General features: G+C 50.0%; 5 protein-coding genes across 5 annotated transcripts; 2 read left to right on the forward strand and 3 right to left on the reverse strand.

Moving 5' to 3' along the window:
• Nucleotides 1-3,086: 3,086 nt before the first annotated feature.
• On the forward strand, nucleotides 3,087-5,547 carry QC764_0078050 (uncharacterized protein; the record flags this gene model as incomplete). The annotated part of the gene is made up of 3 exons (XM_062940751.1): nucleotides 3,087-3,513; nucleotides 3,574-5,314; nucleotides 5,499-5,547. The coding sequence occupies exons 1-3, from the start codon at nucleotides 3,168-3,170 to the stop codon at nucleotides 5,545-5,547; spliced, it is 2,136 nt and encodes a 711-aa protein (XP_062798902.1). The 5' UTR covers nucleotides 3,087-3,167.
• Nucleotide 5,548: 1 nt separating this feature from the next.
• QC764_0078060 (uncharacterized protein) lies at nucleotides 5,549-7,590 on the forward strand (the record flags this gene model as incomplete). The annotated part of the gene is made up of 2 exons (XM_062940752.1): nucleotides 5,549-6,120; nucleotides 6,173-7,590. 2 exons carry the CDS (start codon nucleotides 5,549-5,551, stop codon nucleotides 7,098-7,100), a joined length of 1,500 nt encoding a protein of 499 aa, XP_062798903.1. The 3' UTR covers nucleotides 7,101-7,590.
• On the reverse strand, nucleotides 7,208-7,953 carry QC764_504200 (uncharacterized protein; the record flags this gene model as incomplete). Its single annotated transcript, XM_062947676.1, has 1 exon — nucleotides 7,208-7,953. The coding sequence occupies exon 1, from the start codon at nucleotides 7,934-7,936 to the stop codon at nucleotides 7,208-7,210; it is 729 nt and encodes a 242-aa protein (XP_062798904.1). The 5' UTR covers nucleotides 7,937-7,953.
• Nucleotides 7,954-10,180: 2,227 nt separating this feature from the next.
• On the reverse strand, nucleotides 10,181-11,947 carry QC764_504210 (uncharacterized protein; the record flags this gene model as incomplete). Its single annotated transcript, XM_062947677.1, has 1 exon — nucleotides 10,181-11,947. One exon carries the CDS (start codon nucleotides 11,945-11,947, stop codon nucleotides 10,181-10,183), a length of 1,767 nt encoding a protein of 588 aa, XP_062798905.1.
• A 6,663-nt stretch (nucleotides 11,948-18,610) lies between these two features.
• QC764_504220 (uncharacterized protein) lies at nucleotides 18,611-19,746 on the reverse strand. Its single transcript, XM_062947678.1, has 2 exons — nucleotides 19,212-19,746; nucleotides 18,611-19,154 (listed from the first exon to the last, which is right to left on the reverse strand). The coding sequence occupies exons 1-2, from the start codon at nucleotides 19,618-19,620 to the stop codon at nucleotides 18,631-18,633; spliced, it is 933 nt and encodes a 310-aa protein (XP_062798906.1). The 5' UTR covers nucleotides 19,621-19,746; the 3' UTR covers nucleotides 18,611-18,630.
• Nucleotides 19,747-19,760: the final 14 nt, after the last annotated feature.

Below are 19,760 nucleotides of genomic sequence, written 5' to 3' on the forward strand. Positions count from 1 at the left end.
CCCTGTACCACCACCACTTTATTGATTTTCCTGGATTACCTGTTCGCCCACAGCCTTCTGATCTAGTAGATCCTGTGCCTCTTGTACGGTAAGTGACCCTCTAAGCCTCACACGTGTTTTTTTGGCTCTCCGTCTCTTACTAAGTGCCTTATTGGCCTTTCGCAGTGCCGAGAGCTTTATATGGAGAAGAGCCACCTCTTACATTATAGTTATCGTACTTTTAGCGAATCGATCTATAGTAACTAATATAGATATTGGAGAGCTACCTTAGTAGTTTGATATCCGAGTTTTAATAAGCTTTAATTATAAAGTAGCTTCTCGAAGGTTATATAGTGTTTGGAAGAGCTAAAGGAATGCCGTGCCTGGCTTTAAGGATAGGGGTATTAACGTATAAAGCTTTATATTTAGCTTAGAAAGTACCCTTTCTAAATCGTATAGTATAAGGCTAGTACCCGTAAAGTTATCCTATATATTTTTCTCTATTATAAAAGTAAAGAAGGCCTCGTGTGACGAACCCCTATCCAGAACCTTTGAAAGGGATACTGGTTGAAGGCACTTCTGAACAATCCTGGTTCGGTACAGCTAAACAGTGTACGACAATGGCTTGTCTCAATGTAAACACTAGATACCGTGAATATAACTTGAATTGCATACTGCGGAACTGTCTATCTACACCAGCCAGTTCCTCCGTATATATAGTCCTTGTGCCAAGCCGTGATCAGTCTTCTAAGGCCACTGATCCCCTCTGCCTAGTCTGCTCAGTGCCCTGATCACACTGATCACTCTGCTCAGTCTGCTTAGTGCCCTGATCACACTGATCACTCCGCTCAGTCTGCTCAGTGCCCTGATTACACTGATTACTCTTCCTTCACTGTGATTGGCTCCCCTATACGTTCTCCTGATTGGCCCCTATTCCCGTGGCCCCACAACCGTCCTGCACCAGGGTTGTGACACCTCGCGGAAAGTATAGAGGAACTCGAGTTTACTTCCGTAATTAATATATATATATATATTAAATCCTCGATTTAGCGACCGTACGCCTATTTTAATAGTCTAAAGTAATCGATATTAAATAGTTAAAGATAGTATAAAGAATATAGAGGTATATAGAGTATAATAATATTATTTTATTAGTAATAACGCTTAAATTCGGTCAAATAATAAAATAGTGAGAAAACACACAAACTAACCACAATACCATAAATATACCCTCAACAGGGTATATAAATAAACACACCTGCGTAACAGTGGCTCGCTCGCAAGCTGCACTCCACGTAGGACAAAGAAAAGACTTTATAAGCTCGCAGACCACATAATAAGCACCTGATCGGCCTGACCAGAGGGCTAGAATTGCCTGCACGCGTGCAAGGCACAAAAATATAAAGAAATAAAAGTCGATGTCCTGTCTAAAATAGAATGCCCGAAGCAGACCGCTTATATATATAACCCCTGAACCCCCAAATCCTCCGAGAGCCCTACTTCCTTACTCAAACCCTTAGGCCTGTGGCCGCACCCCAAACTAATAGTAACTTTCGTAACCGTCGAGAATTAATAACCAATATTTATTTTTTATTCAGAGCGCCGGATAGTAATTAAAGTATTTAATTTATTTTAAGCTTATTAAATTAATAGTTTAATTATTATCGGTAATTATAATATATTAAGTAAATAGTAAGTTATACTCGATATATTAATTAATAAAATAATATTATACGGTTAAAGTAATAAAAGGAAAAATAGTTTAACCGAAAGTATTAATTTTCTAGATTACTATTATTTATTTACAGTAATTAAACTAAATTAGTATCACTTTATTAAAGCCGTTTAAGGTTGTAATTATTATATTCGCGAAAATAATATTTATTATAAATCTAATTTCGTCGAAACTATAAATATTATTATTTATAATACTATATTTAGCCTTAATATTTTTATATAAATATAAATTATTTAATAATAATTTTTAGATCCTTATATTTAGCCCTCTAATAGTCGTATTTATATATAAAATACGTACGGAACTATAACTAGCGTTTAACGAAGTTATATACTTAAAGTTTATTAATAAAAAGTACGTTACGTATATATAATAATTAATTAACTATATTTTTTATATTACGTAATTTTAATAGAAAAGCTTACGTATATAGCTTAATAATATATCGGATAATAGCTTCCTTTTTCGATTAAATTAGCTTTTTCGAATTAAGTATTATATTGCGTCGTATAGGCCGGCCCGCGCGTTAGTTAGAGAGGGTTATAGCTAATACGTTATAAAGCTTAGCTGCAGCTCGGAGGCTTAATTTTTTATTAATTCGAAGAGCCTTAAGGGCTAAGAGTATCCTGGCTTCTTTTAAAGTAGGAGGCATATTGGGTTGTAGAAAAAATTGATGTTAGGTGTAAGGAAGACGCGTCGTAGTGGAGACTGTACGACTCGCTTATATATACGACTCGCTTATAATATACGTTACCGGTATTGGTCTATTTCTAATCGTAAAATAACATTGAGCGGGATAGTAAGGGGAAGATTGGATCTGGGTGATAGCGGCAGGCCGGTTTCTTTTGATGATGAGTAGGTACCGAGGTAGTAGGAGTGAAATCTGTATGCAATTTCTGACCAAATAATTCTTCCTAACCGTACTTTAGTCAATGTTAACGACCTATGGCTAGGTACAGACGTAGGTCACAGGTGAAAGATTGAATTGCCGGATCAAGAAGAAAAAGAAAAGAAAGAGAAAATAGGTATACTCTCCACAGCGGCCTCTTATACCTCTTACATCCTCCGGACTTCCCCCTCAAAGCATACAAAATATCCACCAGAATTATCCGAACTTCCTCGTATCTCTTCCTCGTATCTCCTCTCACCTCCTGGCTCCCACATCAATTGCAAGCCTCCCACATCAATCGTCAAATAACCCTAACCCGGACATCATCCCATAATAGTCAAGACAGTCAACCGGTCTTCGCTCCAGTAGCCAGACCGCACTTCTCTTCTAATTTACCTTACCCCGCACTGAACCCCAGCTCGAGGCTGAACCGAATTTCTCCTGTGCTCTTCCCCTGAACCTTTCACCATCTCCCTCGACCCTCGACTCTCACAAACATCTCACAGAACAAAAACTCACCATTTGCTTGCTTCTGAATTGCTCCCCATCAGTGACTTAACCATGTCACACCCCCACAGCCGGCAGATATGCACCGACTGCACCGTAATCTTCCAAAAGGCAGGTTCTGTCTTGACATCGGGAATCATCGAAACAGTCTCGTCCCTGCCATTGGATCAGTCATACCGAGACCGAATAATCCGACACGTTCATCAAAACCAATGTGACATGTGCTCTCTCATCAGCAACACCATCCCGGCAATCAATGACCCCCTAGACTCCAAAAGAACAGCAGAGCTCAGGTTTACTCTGCTGCACAACCCGACGAGTGTGAATCTCAGGCTTTGGGAGTTTTGTGCCGAGGACCAAAAGGCTAGATCTCATGCAGGGGGTTTGAGCATCCAAGATGGTGAGGAACGTGACATCAGGTGTGGGTGGAGCTGTGGAGGCTGATACTTGTATGTGTTAGTTCGGAATGGAAGAAGTACCCGCATACTCAGTGCCCCTACTACATGGTCAGCTGAAACGCTGGGCCAGATCAAGGACTGGTTGGAAACATGCCTTTCATCGCATGCCCAGTGCGCAAACCGGTCCTCAGGCCGTCTCCCACGGCGTCTGATAGACGTTTGGTCTACCACCGAGCCGCTGCCGAAACACTTTGATCAACTGAGTCTTGAAAACTCTCAGAACATCCGCGTAGTAGTGTCCGAATCTCTGCCCCAAGACACAAAGTACCTCACCCTCAGCCACAGATGGGGCAATCCACCCAAGCTGCTCCTCACCACCCAGACTCAGTTCCTGCTAAAAGAAGACATAGTCCCCCATCTTCTAGCGTGCGACGAAGCAGCGGTATTCCGCCATGCCATCCAAGTCACGCGTGGGCTTGGATTCCGATACATATGGATTGACGCTCTCTGCATCGAGCAAGACAACGGACCAGAGAAAGCAGTTGATATCATGCACATGGACGAGGTCTACACCAATTCATCTTTGAATCTCTCGGCTTCCGTAGCCAGTGTGCTTGACGGGCTAGTCTTTGATCGAGACTTGTCGTCGATCAATCCTTGTCGGGCGACGGTCGTCGTCGAAGCTGGTCAAGAAAGCGTTGCCCTGCAGGCAACTCCCGAAGGGTTTCATTCCTTGCGGGCTGTTGGACCCCTTTACGAACGAGGCTGGGTGTATCAAGAGAGGTTGCTCGCACCGCGCATTGCACATTTCTTGTCGGACCAAGTGTACTGGGAGTGTCATGCTTTGGACGCATCTGAGGTTCTCCCCGAGGGATATCAAGATGGATTGGAGCGCCAGACACGGGGTATGGCGGCGATTACGAAGGGGCTATCTGCTGACGAACTGGAACTGCGATGGTTCCGTCTTGTGGAAGACTACACTGCCACGGCTCTGACATATCCGGATGATCGCCTGCTAGCTGTGTCAGCTTTGGCTAAGCAGTTTTCTTCTGTTGCGAAACGGAACCCGAATGACTATCTGGCGGGGATGTGGAAGGACAGCCTACTGCCTTCGCTGGTGTGGTTGTTAGCTGAATACGAAGAAGGAAGCGAGCCACAACGGTCAAGTGATGCTCCGAGGGAAACAGAAGTGGCACCGTCCTGGTCCTGGGCGTCCATCATGGATACAGTATCATGGCCTCAGAGCTCTGAATACACCCGGATAGTGCCTAGTGTCGAGTTGGTGGACGTCGAGGTTGACCGAACATCTCAAAATTTGTTTGACGGCACTAATCTATGTCGACTTCGTCTTCGCGGCCATATGCGTAAGATATACCGATACATCGAGAACGGACAGCCTTGGATTAGCATTTCAGGAACAGTCCGGTTCCCGGAAGTATTGGAGATTAATGAGGAATTCTTTGACCACCCGTTGGCCTTGAGCTGGGACACGTGTCGAGAGTCGGTTGCGCTTGCACTGAAAGACGACAGTGACTGGCTGCCTGGTCGGACATATTTTCTGCTTCACATAGGCGCGGAGCAGACGGCGTACTGTGGGGATTGGGAGCCCGCGGCAGAGGAGGGCATAATTCTTGAAAAGACTCCAGAGCATGGAACGTATAGGCGGGTAGGGCATTTTCTTGTGCCCTATCTGTCGATCCAGGATTATGAGAGCTTCGAGCTGGCGGGCGCGTTTCATCGAGGCTTTGAAGGACTGCTGGATGAGAATTCGGGTGATTATCACGAGCTAGACCCTGATGGGAGGTGTGTGATCGACATTATCTAAAGCTCTCATGGAGTAGGTGTTGTGTTACAAGAATCGAGGTTGCTTTCAAGTCCCCTTGAGAGGACCCTCATGTTGCGGGGGCGGAGCTCTCAACGGGCACGAAGTGGGGCACCCTCCCTAGCGCCCGGTGAAGCTCCAGAAACCTGAATCCACCACCTACAGCACCTTCACATCATACATCTCAACGGGTATTCCACCCCTCACCATATGAGATGGCACGCCCTTCGTCAGACCGGCCTCCGTCTTGCTCAAGAAGCCGCTCGCCTTCCCTCGTCAAATCCTCTTCTCACCCCACTCCCCGCCGCGCAATCCGCCCGCTGCTTCTTCTGGTAGCCCTCATCAACCTCTCATGGTCGCTATACCAACTCCCCACCACCCGCGTGATTGAATCCCGGCTCTGTTTTGACTACTACTCCCTCAGTGATCCCTCAGCCGTTCCCCCGGACGGCACCATCCCAGAAGAGCTGTGCAAGCTCGATACCATCCAGCAGCGCTTGGGGAAGTTGCAAGGGGTGATGGAGACCATCTGGGTTGGGTGTGACTTTCTCGTGACGATTCCTTTGGTGACGCTGGCGGATCGATATGGGTACGGATTCGTTTTGAGGCTGAACCTGGTCCCCCGCGCTTTTTTGCTGGGGTGGATGCTGTTTGTTGGGTACTTTAGGTGGCTGCCGGTGGAATGGGTTGTGCTTGCGCCAGCGGGGAGTTGGCTGGGAGGTGATTGCGTGTTGAACTCGGTGGTGTACTTTCTGGTGTCGGAGTTGACGGGGGATGTGGTTCTGCGGTGAGTTTTGAGTCGGAATAGTTATGAGAATGGTGACTGATAGAAGTGATAGGGCGACCTTCTTCGCCTACCTCAACGCTACGACTTCCATTTTCTCGAGTCAGCTTGGGCCTGCTCTGGCATCAATGACCATGTCATTCAGGCTGTGGCTACCCTTCGTACTAGGACTTGGTCTATTGTTGATATCGGCACCCCTGATCTCTTTGCTTCCCATAGCGCCTCCCCCGCACCCAGTTGAACCCCGAGAGACGCATGATGAAGAAAGGTCTTCTCTGCCGTCTCCTCAAGCACCACCCAAGTCTCTGCTCTCCCTCTTCAGCACACGCCTGTCCTCCATCCTCTCCCTTCTCACCGCCCCCACGCCCAACTTCGTCTTACTTCTCGTCGTTTTCTTCCTCGCCTCCCTCGCCTCCTCCGACACGAAGCTCCTCCCCCTCTACATCACCAACCGTTACCACCTCCTTCTCTCTTCCATCGGCTACCTCCTCTCCGTCAAAGCCGTCTTTAATTTTTTTCTGTTAACCTACATCATCCCCGCCCTCCTTCGAAAACAGGCCGGGTTCATGTCTGCTCATGAGCCCGAAGCCGGTCCCACGAGGACAACGATTCACAACGCCAAAATCTGTTTACTTCTGTCGGCGTTCGGCGCATTGTGCGTCGCCCTCGCTCCTAGTATTGGCTGGCTCGTTTGTGCGTTGGGGGTGTATGCACTGGGAATAGCTCTGCCAATGTTCACTTTTGGGCTGCTAAAGAGTGAGCATGTGGTCAAGCAGGTGGACTCTGAGACAGGGGTGGTGTTTTCAGTCGTGATGCTCGTTCGGACGGTGGGAACGCTGATGGGGGCGATGGTGATGCCCCTGCTGTGGGTGGAAGCGTTGAAGACGGGAGATCCAGAGGATTTGGGGCTGCCTTGGGGGGTTAGTGGGATTATTTATGCGGTTGCGAGTGTGGTATTACTGGGTATGAAGGTGGCAGGGTAGATCATCCCCTTCACATGGAAATTCTGGATAACTTCTCGGAAAGCATTTAGAAGCAAAGTCTCATCCTCTACACGTTGCACTACCCAACAACCCCCGCAACCGAACCCCTACTCACCCCCCGCCACCGTCCCACTCCCCACCCTGACCAAATCCTCATTCTCATACGTCTCCCTCTCAAACCCCTTCGCAACCCCCTCCAACAACGCACCAGCAACCTGCCCAACCCTCACCTTCCCAATCCCAACCACGCCGAAAAACACCCTCACCAACACCCCCGTCTCCTTGGTCGGACCAGAGATAATCCCCGGCTTCGCAATCGCCACCTCCACCCTTCCCCCAGATGTTTTCCCAAACTCCAAGATTTTGTTTTCCGCCTCGCCGCGGAGAACGCAATAATCGCCCAACAACAACGGCTTCTTTGCCGGATCCCGCACAGCGTTCGCACCACTGACATAGACAAATCTAAACGGCCTTTTATCCGTCAAGGAGGAGATCACCTTGATCCCAGTCACGGCGTAGTCACGGCAGACCTTGACCGTTGTCTCCCAGGGCACGGTCTTGAGCTGGGCGGGGGTGATGGCTATGGTCCAGATGCAGGCGTCTGCGTTGGAGAGGTCAGATTTGATGTTGTCGGGGTAGTCATCTCTGTCGAAATCCTCGAGGATGACAGATTTGAGTTTGGAGAGGTCGGCGTTTGGGAGGAGGGTGGATGGGTCGGGCGGGGGGCAGGGTTTCCGGCCGAGGGTGATGAGGGAGGTGATGAGAGGGTTGGAGAGGGATTGGCGGGTTAGTTCTGTGGCTAGGAAGCCGGTTGAGCCGGTGATGATGAGCTTCATTTTTGTGGGGGGGGGAGTAAAGATGAGGGAGGTGAGGTGAGGTTAGGGGAAGACTGGGCGGGAATATGTATAAAGGGTCTAGGCATAAGGAGGCGCAGGTGCAGATGGTACAGTGTTGGGTGCTGACTGTAACGGTGTTGCATTCGGGTGGCACAGCCATAGCTCTCTCACGTGTTGAAGATGACCCTTTTGTTTTGTCGACATTTGTCACGATAGTGGAAACGCATACAACCATATTGATGACATATAGTTAAAAACTCAAAACACCCTACAGTATTGCCAGAAACACACATTGCATTGTGTTGACAGCGCCTGCCTCCAGATTCTAGACACCTAAGAGAATGTTTTAAACGCCTCCGAAAATGCTCATAGCGCCTGATTCCATGCTGATAGCCCCCTCGAAATATTTCGCTGACGCCTCAGACCTCAAACAGCCGAAAGAACCGTAACGCCATGCCTGCCATGCCCGCCATGCCGCCCACTGTCTTTAACAGACCCATGCGTTCCCTGTATGCTACGCCATGTATGCAGTAGTCCCCCATCCCAAGAAGCTATCCTCACTCCCAATCCAGGGCACTATATAGCAAGTAGGCGACTCGCCCATCAACTCCGGCGGAGCCAACACCTCCAGCTACAGCCAATCCCACTCAGCACCATGCTTGGTGGCAGCAGCAACACAGCCGGTCAGCCCCCTTAGCAAGGTCAGACACCTGCTCAGCCTCCGCTATCAACACGAAAAACATCAGCCCTCTGCATACCCCAACATCTTCCCCATGAATCCCAACGTCGGCAAAAACAATGCACATACCCTCCATCTCCTCCCTCGCCGTCTTCCTCAAATACTGGTACCGAACCGAAACAACCTGAAAACCGAATTCAACCCTGAAATATACCCATCAGCCTCCATACCCAACCCCTCGTTTCCCGTTACATCTAGGCGTAAAACGTACCAGATATCCCTGGGCAACTCCTTTCCCAACGGTGTCTCGTCCTTGGTATATAGAGACTGTGGTGGTGTAGAAAATGAGTTCAAAGTTGAATTGGTGCAGGTCAAAAGGGCAAAAGAAGATAGACATCAGTGAAGGGTGGTAGATATGGGTAAGAAAAGGGTAGAAAGATATGATCAAAGGTTGGGGGGAGGGGGGAGGTCGAAGGAAAAGGACAACAGGAAGTTTTTGCGTTTTGCTTACGGTACGTAGTATCATCGTGTGAAGGCCGTCGAAGGTGGTTGTTCTGGGCTCTGGTGAGGTCGAAAGCCCAGTTTGGAGGCGAGTTTAGGAAAAGAAAATCTTCTGGGGGGGAAAGAGGACAGAGAGTGTGAATATCTAAAAGTTGGGAGCAGCTCCTTTACTGTCACACGGCAAAAAGCCAACCACCCACAACCACCACCAACAACACTGTCGATACCACCGCAAGGAGGGGTAACTGCACGTTGTGAGCCAGTCGTCAAAGTGAGGCAGACAATCAGAGGGCATGGCGGTTATCAAAGGAAGGCCACTGGCCCTGTACGATATTGAAGGACTTGGCAGCGGCCTGAGGCCACAAGGGCACGGGCCAGGCAAGGAAGGATAAAATACGCGTTCAGGATCACCAAGACTGTATTTCCTTCTTCATCTTTCAGTATCACGCTCTTCGAGGCCATTGAAGATTATTAGCCTGAATTGAACCATGAGTTCCAAGCCCTGATATTGCAGCCCTTGTCACATTTACTTTCCAACCAAATGACTACCTATCTCTGGGCATGACAAGACTCATCGTGTGACCGATGATCGAACCTGTTGGCGGCTGCATCATCATCATCATCATCATCATCGTCGACGAAGGGCGCTGCTTGGTCATCTGGTCGGCGTAGAATTCAGCTGAGCAAGTCCAAATAACGGAAGAGTGACCCGTCTGATATTGCCCGTACACCGACCTAGTGACGCTTCCCATTGCGAGTCACTAGATGAGGTGACTGGGGATATCAGCGCGGGTATGTTGAGCTCCGTGTTCTCTGGATTGACAAGGGGCAATGCATGCAACCAAACTGAAAAGAGTGCATAACCAAATTGTACAGAGACGAGAAACATCTTCATATCACCTAAAACATCAGAGCAAACAGCCAAGGTATTATCTCCCAATGCAAACCCATCTCCCCCCATCCCGTTTTGTAACCAATCAACATACCCATCTTCAAAGGTATCAAACCCTTCTTCAAACTAAAAACTCCCTTCTTACCTTTTAAAATTACACACAAGATAAACCTTACAAAGTCAACTTGTCCACCTGCGTCCTCACCTGTTCCATCCAGTCCATCCCCTGTCTCTTTTTCTTCAGTGCATCCGCTTCCAACACACTGCCGTGCTCTCTCATCACCCCCTCCAAGTGAATACTCCAAATCACGTACTGCTCATTCGCCGACAGTGCCAGCCCCTGTCTCCCCCATTCAAACGCCTCTGCCCACTCTTCCACAAACTCGCAATAATCAAACAGCCACCCAATAAACAGACATTCCATCATCTTGGCAAACACCTCCGGGAATACCCCGATATCCCTCATCATCTTTAGCCTCTCCAGCAATGCCATCACCCGGGGCTTGAAATCATGCCCGAATTCCTTCGCCAACCACTGCTCAGCCAGCGCTTCGCTTTCCGGATCACCCGACATAACCAGCTTTTGCGCCCAATACACACTCTGGGCCTCGACTCGAAGCATGTGATGCCGCCTCTTGTCTCTATCCCTCACAGAAGGCGCCACCGCCATGTTCATATCAGGAGGTGACCCCTTCGACGAAGCAGCCGAAGAATTTGGACTCCCACTGCGACTCCTATCCTCCCTCTGCTGGCAAGCCAAACTCTGATTCCTCGCCCACTCTCTCGTCCTACCCAGCACACCAGGGATATCCTCAATGACATCCGCGTTGGCTTGTGACAAAAGCTGAATGTACCCCATCAGCCTCTCCTCATTCTCCGCCCCTTCCTCAAACATCTCGACAAAACTCGCCGCGATCTCCGAGACGGGGTGGTTTCCAAACTTGACGGTTGTTAACCGTGCCAAGTAACGGAAGTAAGCCTTGAGGATATCTAACCTCCCGTACTCCAATAACAAATGCGGGACGACAAAACACAAATCCGAAAATGACTTCATCGTCGGCTTCTCGAGCTTGCGTTCGATCTGCAGGAATGCCAGCCTTAACACCTCGCCTCCGGTTTTATTCTCCTTCAAGTCGAATAGATCCATGGAAACCTTAAAGTAGCGATAACAAGGGTCGATGTAGCCGGCGACTTCTTCTACCTGGAGGTTGCTGATATCGAGGTCGATGTACCCGTGCAAGAAACGGCGGATGGCAGTTAACCCTAGCTGAGCGGCGCGGGACGTGTCGTTGCCGAAGAAGGTGGGGGAATTGGTGCTGTAACTGTTGTTTCTGCTGAGGGAGATCATGGAGGCCGATGACGACTTTGAACCGTAGGTGTCGTCGGTGGGGGATTCGTCAGAGTTGTACCGTGGCCGCCTCTTGACGGCGTATTTGAAGAAGCCCCAGCGGGCGAACTGGTTCTTATACATTTTGGGTGTGGCTTTGAGGTTGTAGTTGGTTTCCATCAGTTGTATAATGTCACGGAGGATGCGGTTTTGGGTGATGTAGAGTTCATGGAGTAGCCCTTTCCACGGATCCCAGTCCTCGACACGGCGAGGAACAATGGGGTGCGGCGATGGGTGAGGGCCTCGGAGGGCGGCGGCTTTGGCGGCTGCTGCTGCTTTGCTGCCATGTCTACCGGATTTGGTGACATGATGCCGCGATGCGGTGGTTTGATTGCTGCTGTGGGCACCGGAGGTCCTCGGGGGAGCTTTGGGTTTCCACTTCAGCGATGGAGCCTGGCATGATCTGCCAATGCTTGACACTGGGCTTGTGGCTCCTTCCTTGACAAAAACCTTGACCTTGTCGCCGTCGAGAACGAGTCCTGTCAAGTCCTCGGCGGCGGCGAGGAGGGCCATGGGCCCACCGTCCGTAGACGTGCTGCCGTCGAGGTCCATTGAGTTCTGATGGCGGCGGCAGCGGCGTTGACGGTTAGATCCAACGGTCAACTCAACGGTCAACGGGGCGGAGGCAACGGTTGGCTGAGGCCGGTGGCGGGTCCGCTTTCACCAACGGAGCAACGGGGGTGGTGACGGCAGCGGTAGCGCAAGTGGGCACTGGGTCGCGGGGAGTCACGGTGTGAACGGCCGAGGGGCTCCGGCGACAGCGTCAGCACCATTGCTGTTGGCCTGACGGACTCGCAGGGTGGTGGGGGTCGCAGCGCGGAGGAAAGTCCGGCGTGGGCGACAGGATGATCTGATTGTGTACGGATGGACGATGGCGTCTGTGGTGTGGTCGAAGGTGGACGCTCGCTGCAATTTGAGGGATTGGATTGATTGATTGCCAGATCACTGGACTGGAGCTGGAGGAACACTCAAGAGAAGGGAACGATGGGAGGCCCACCCCCGCGCATTACCACCTGGCAGTTCCAGCGGACGGGACACAGCGCCACCTCCACCAGAACTCCTGCTCTTTTCGTTCGTGCCTTGTCTGACGTGCCACTCTTTCCCCCCGGGGGGGACGGGAGACGGGAAGGCAGACTCGATGATGGGCTCCGGGGTCCGGTCCGACTAGTGAGCGACTCAAGGCGAGCTAGGCTGTCATCGTTCCCAACGTCGTCACGGCTGCATCAGGGCCGCAGCCGTTGTGCGCTTGATCGCGCGTAACCCCTCTCGATAGCGCCCGGGCCCCCAACCACGATCGCTTGGCGGGGGAGAAGAGAGACTTGAGATGCCCCACCTTCGCAGATCCCTTCACACATCAACCAATCAGTCACCGTTCCGACGAAACTTCGCTTGCGGGTTAGGGTCCTGAATCCTGGGTTCATCCTTTCATCTTCGTCCAAGACAGCCCTGGAGTTTCTCAAAACGAAGCCCAGAACGCCAGGTTCATGACATCTCCCCTACAGCCTCCATCTCGTCCATCTCGGTGACAAACTCGGGAGATGCGCCGTTCTCCGCCTGCTCTCCACAACACACTCCGGCGCCGTTGCAACCCAGACGCCACTACCGTCAACTGCCGTAGCAGCAATCCGTCCTATCTCCCCAAATGTTTCACGCCCTCCCTGCTCGAACACCTCCGCGGTTCCCTTCCGCTCTGACCTGACAGCTTATCGGCCGAATGGATAGCGACATGACATTGCGCTAGAGGAAAACAGGACAAACCTCCTGAACCAAGACGCCACCGGCCTCATTCACATCAAGTTCTTGGTAGAATATCACCGAAGCCCATCAGGATACACCATGTTGCAAACAAATCCGTGACACAGACCCTTACTACAACTATATTTTTGCGCATGCAAGGCCCAACTGGAGTTTTACGCCAGCCATCCAGCCATTGGCTATCAAAACCTGTCCAGGGGCTACCTCGACGCGGAACATGCCGATAGCTTGCCCAAGGTCGCCCTCAAGTTACGTAACATTGCGGACGATAGCACCTATCGGGGAATATATCACTGGGCAATGGCTTGTAGCATCCATCCTGATTTACTGCTCGGTATCCGCTCTTCATCCTGTCAGTGAAAAGCTTGATCTCGCTCTCTCTCGGTCCTCCTCGGTGTTGTTACAAAGATATAAAAGAGCAGAGCGGAGCCACAACCGCACCAATGCCACAAACGAGCGGGTTTTTCACCTTTGTTTGGTAATTGCTTCCCCCTTTTCCTTGTTGTCTACAATGCCTACAATGGTTCTAGACAGCTCCAAAACAAAACGCTATTCCGCTTTTCGCATCTGATGTGTGGGGTGTGAACAATGAAAAACGAGGATCGTTGGCATGTGGTTATTATGGGTCCGATCCCAGGTTGTCGGGTTCGTGTTGATCAGGACTTGTGTGAGGAGATCTGAGACGTCAGAAAGCTCTGAAAAATGAAGAAGGGATTGTCACTTTTGGTAGGTAGAGCCACGATCGAATAAATCAGATACGGTCCACTCCATTGCTGTGTGTATATTTCCAAGATATTCAATCCAAAAAGGAAAAAGGGAAGAAGAAAATTTTCGCTCCCCAAGGGTGATAAGTTGAAAATGCGCAGCGCAATTACTCCCGAATATACCTCCTCACACAAGCTCTCATTGTCCAGTCCCGTACCATCAGTCCCCGACCTCCAGTTGTGAAGATCCCCATCTGTACAGCGGCTGACCGCAGTCCAGTAATTCAGACTCTCCGTCTTGATCCTAGGTAAGGCGTTCTGTGCGATGACATATTTCGATAGCAGACTAACTTCGGGAAAGATTCCCTGGTCCCGTGTCGCCGCGAAGTGCGTCCAGCGTTTGGCCAAGCATTAGCTCGATAAGGAGGAAGCCAAGGGCGAGTACTTTGGGTTCCCGCTCGAGGACGAAGACAAGGCGGTTGTCTGATTCCGAAGGCGACAAGACTGGATTGGTGGAATGTTGGTGAGTGTTGCGGAAAAGTGGCTGGCTATACAAAGACATCCATTCCTCGCAAGAAAGAAAACATCATGGCTACCGAGGGCGTCCGGGGCCCAAGGGGTGCCGTGGAGTTGAAGGACGTTTGATGAAATGACGAGTGCAAGGTGGAGACGGTCGCGATGAGAGACCAAGTTGTTGTCGGATCGCGGGGGTAGATGGTATATTGTCTGCCCATTCGTGACGCCTGGTGGTCAATGATGATCCCATAGGCGCCCCTATCCTGCGCAACGCAACTCTGTTGCAAATTTGAAAGGCCTCGCAAATATTTATTGTTGTGGTGATTTTCGATAACAAAGGGACCGTCAAGGTGTTGGTCAGGCCCGAAATCACGCTAGTGATAATGTTCTGTGGTTGTGATTCGAGAACAGTCGTGGCTGTTGACGTGGACTACTAACTGAGGCAATCTGAAGCTGACAGTCGTTTTTACTTTGGGTCTAGATGCCGGGGAGTCAGTAGCGGAGGCTTGAGGTATTAGAGGATGTATGTCTGGTGTCGGTGATTGTGATGGTGGTCCTCCTTTCGAGTTTTACGCCAAGATCGTGTTGGCAACTACATGCCAAGCTAGGTAGCAGAGCGTGGTACAGACTTATACAAAAGATTCCTAAGAATATAGAGTTTTCCTTGCGAGCGGGCCCGTCGTGAAGACTCTAGATCAATATCTTGATTGGTGAACTTCTCGATATTGGAAATCCAGTTCAGACTAGTACTTCTTCCACCTTCGCAACGTAGAAAGACCTTCGCGGTAGTGCTCGAGGGTCAAGATCAGAATAGGGATGGATAGACCCCAAAAGCACCCCGGCGATTTCGAGACCCGACATGCCGGCGTTTCAAAGATTTAAGAAGAAGGTCATGATCATACCAAAAGCCGCTTCAGATGTGAGTAGACAACGGGAAAGTGCGAATGGTAAAGCGGAGAACCTGCACATTGGCCCCCAGCTGCTCTTACCCAGTCACCTTCCTTCCCTTCAGGCTGTCTGCAACGTTGCGGCAAAGCCTGACCCCGCATTCAATATTTCGTAGCTTCCTCTTGGCCAGGAGGGCAGCACTTGAGCCGCAACAGATCTTACCTTACTCTCTTTCTATCTCCATTTTCATGAACTGACAACGGGCCTTGTTTGGTTTCCCCATGTGACAATGGCACGGAATATTGCCAGCTCTGTCCTACAAGGTCTCGCATCGTTTCATCGTGGATGTCGTGGGCTGTTTTCTGCGCTTGAGCGTCGACATCAAAAACCCAGTAACCCATCAACGCTTCCTTGTCGCAAAGCTGACTGACAAAACGTATTTTGAGCCCTGTGACGTTCAGCATGTTAGCTCAAAGTTTACCAAAATTGAGCCATGGTTGGTTGAGTGACTGGGCAAGTCACTCTCTGGGAGGCGTCAGTATTTCAAATACCGGGAAACGCATCATGAAAGGCTGTCTGTCGGATTGGCGGAAGGACAAGCAAAGGCAGAGCACAGGGATTCCGAAACTATCGCATCATTTATACCTCGTACTATGAAGGATAACGCGACCGCAACTATCATCAAAGAAGACCAGTCTGATGCTGGCATCTCGCAGACCTCCTATGCAACATCAGCGGCAGCGTCTGGAAACCTCAACATCCCACCACTACCCAAACAGGCAGATATGGGTCCTTTTTAATGCCCCTTTTGTTACACCATGGTTGTCGCAGAGGATCGCAACGCTTGGAAGTGAGTGAACCCCATTTCATTCGTGGCAGATATAAAGCTAATGGAACATCAGAAAGCATGTATATAGTGATCTCAGGCCATATATTTGCCTTGTTGAGGATTGCATATTACCTGACCGAGAGTTCAGACGCCGACATGAATGATACTGGAACTTTTCAGTCCCGTTTCCCCCTCCAATAGCTGACAGTCATACAGGATGAACCACGTTCAACAAAACCACTGGCACACCTGTTTAAGTCCATTTGGGTGCGAGACACACGTAAAGTCGATGGCCGAATGCAAAACACATTTGAATATAGTCCCACCAGTCATCGGAATTTTTACATACTGGTGATGTTGAGGCCTATGTCAAACTTTCACAGCGGCCTCTTGACATCACCGCAGGAATACCATGTCCATTTTGCGACGAAACAATTACATCCGCGAAGCACTACCAACGTCGCGTTGGTCTACACCAGGAACAACCATCACTTTTTGCGTGCCGTCAGCTGACACAGACGACGGTTCGGACGAGGATAAAGACAGCAATATGGCATCCAGCCGGCAAAATTTAATGTCTGATGAAAGCAACAATCGTCTTCGTGACGGTCAGTTTTCAGACGACAGAACAAACGACTACAAAACGGGATTCGAGCTACAAGATAACAAACCCCGATCCGAGATCGACGGAGATAAACAGGAAATATCCAGTAAAACAAATGACTTTGAAGTAATAGCGGAGGAGCTGGAGGAACATGGCAAACTGGAGTGGTGGAGGAATGGGTCCGCGTTATCCGGATTTTGCCGCACATGCAAGGGAGAGAAGTATGGTGAGGATGGCACACAGACAAGTGTTCCGTATGCGGCACCAAAGTAGAGATGGTAGATCGTCGACTAAGCTGATGCTTGGGGCCGATAAAACCAGCGGTTGCTAACACATATGCCTCAATGGATACCAGTTGAAGAGATGAGATCTCTACAGGATCCGTGGGTCTCCTGCTGTATTTGCCATCACAATGACAAACCCGATGGAATTATCAATCCCGGACTTGACAGCTTGTGTGCTGCCTGTGGACATCAAACAGACCACTGTATATACTGCACACCAGTTACTCTTGTTAGATACCATCAACCAAGCCGAGCAGGTGAATGCACGCTGGAGACCTCGACTCATCTGGACGCAGAGAAGATGCCAGAAAGCGAAGGCGAACTTGTCGCACCGAAACACGAGACTAAGAATGCGGCTGAGGAAGCAAATGCTTCTGGTGAAATCCCAAGCACCAACTTTTACTGCGATGGCATTGAAATGAGCCATAGCAAATAGTATATTGTGGCTGGACTGCCAAAGATGGCCATTTGTCGGCGATGCTATTTGGAGGTTGTAGCTCCTATGCAGACGGAGGGTGGGAAGGGGGTAGGGATCAAAAACAGCTTCCGAAGCAGAATGTTCAAACTGTACTGGCTTACAGCCTGCCAGTTGAGTACCGAGAGCAGAAGGGCGGTATTTCGATTGGCCGCTCAGAATGACGACTGGGATACTCTCACGCGGAACTTGCTGGAGAACAGGAAACAAGATCAAATCAGAGAAAGAAGAAAGGATAGTGTATGGTCTGAGAAGGAAAGTCCCGCGGATACCGTTGAGATTGCTAGGCATCGGTATGAAGCTATCAATGAGAAACGCTTCGAGTTGCTAAAACCGGGAGAAGCTTGGCAACGCAAAATGGCAGAGATTGAGGCTGAAAGGGTCGAGACCTCGCAGAGGAAGGTGGAGGCCACCAGGGCTTTGGACGAGGAGTTGGAGCGACAGGAGAGGGAAGGGGAAAACTGCAAAGGAAGCGCTGAACTTGAATATCTCATATATGAGCAATTCAAAGCTTCACTGCGGCTAAAAGAATCAGAGAAAGAGAAGAACCCAGAAATAGAGTTTGCTGGGTCATTGATGGCAGACACATCTCGGAGAATGCGGGGTTTGCAGTGGGATGGAATAAGCTAAGGGGACGGTGAGCCGAGCCGAGACGAGATGAGGCTATTCCCAAGATGAGTTTGACTGCTGGATTGCCTACCGTAAAGGGATAGGAATCATAGAATGGGGCTAAAGTTGGGAAATATCTTATCTTCCAAGTTAATGCGAACTTTATAACTTGGGCGCCTTAGGAGCTTTCCGGACTCCACTGCTCAACATCATCACAGTAGCACTCACCTGAGCTTGTACAAGAACCTGTGACCACTGCACTTGACCCCCAGATCCCCACAGGTTGGCGCCAGTAGGTCTCGAACCTACTCTGGTTTCAAATACAGTCTCACAGACCCACTTGCCACTCGGTGTCTTGATGGGTTCACAGCAAGGACCTTGAGCCGCTCTCTAATGCCAATGAGCATAGTAAACGGCAGTATAATGTTGTCGAAAATAGCAGAAACATCCAGAGCATTCCAATAAGACACGTCAATTTGATCTAGGCTAGCCGGAAGCTACCTACCAAGTAGCTGGCTAAAATACCTTAATTCATGTGTCGGTCCCCCGGAATCTCTCCCTCAAACCAACATCATTTAAGCTTAGCCATCTTCTCGACGGCGGCCTTGACTCTTGCCTTGGCTTCTTCACCCACAACCCACTCCTGGGCCTTCTCGAACCCTCTCTTCCAGATTGCCCACCTCTCCTTGCTGAAGCCCTTCCATGCGCGATCTTTGAAGTAGGGGCCAGGCGCGCCGTTGTTCCCCACGAAATCTTTATTCGCCTGGCTCAACCTCCAGAGATACTCCCCCGCCAACAGGATGTAGAGACTAGCCTGATTGACTCCCCGACTGGCAACCTGGGCATCTGCTCCTTGTACCAACTCTCCATCCGCCGTAATGTATTCCTTTCTCTCCGGGTTCGATGTGGTAACATTACCCTCAAAGACCTCCCTCAGGGTCCAGAGCCCAAACAACGCAAAGTCGCCGCCGATATCTCCCTTTGTGGTCTCCGGGTCGATATCCTTGGTCACCGCACCTGTCAATCTTGCGAGCAACCCCACCAGTCCATCTTGTTTGGCACGGTCTTCGGGTGAATCAGCAGCAAACGCCTCTACTTTCATGGGATTAGCGAAGGTGGTCATAACGACCTTGGGATTGAGTCAAAGCTTACCATCGTTATACTTCTCCCTAGCCGCCAGCCCGAAGTTGGGCAAATCTTTCCACACCTTGTGCTCGCCAAACCGCAAGTTTGGCAGCTCATGCTTCCTGAGCTCGGCAAGAAACTGTACTAGCTGCTCTTGCTGGTCCACGGGCGTCTTCCCCGCCTTGTCAATAACGGCCTCCCAGGCATACCACAAGAGGTGCTCCAGATCATCGCCGGGCTGTTCTTTCTGGGCTTCCTGGACCCAGTGCCGAACCGCGGTCAACACAGCTTCGCGGTTGCTGAGGCGTTGCAACGACTGTTCAAAAATATTGCACATGATTGGTCGTGAAGGTGTCAAAACTGAGGTGGTTTGATCCGATGATTTTGACAAGGAAGGAACGAGCGAGAAAAAGTCGTCCAAAGCTTTCTCTATCATGCAAGTCTAAATATTGCTGGCCTGCTACAAAAGACGTCTGTCCTCAAAATACAAGTTATGGTTGTCAAAGGTGGGGTTGACGTCAGCGAGGCATGCGATGCCCACCAGATTCTTCCTGGATCCTCCTGGCGGTTGTTCAG

Source organism: Podospora pseudoanserina, chromosome 5 (assembly GCF_035222485.1).
Source record: "Podospora pseudoanserina strain CBS 124.78 chromosome 5, whole genome shotgun sequence".
NCBI lineage: Eukaryota > Fungi > Ascomycota > Sordariomycetes > Sordariales > Podosporaceae > Podospora > Podospora pseudoanserina.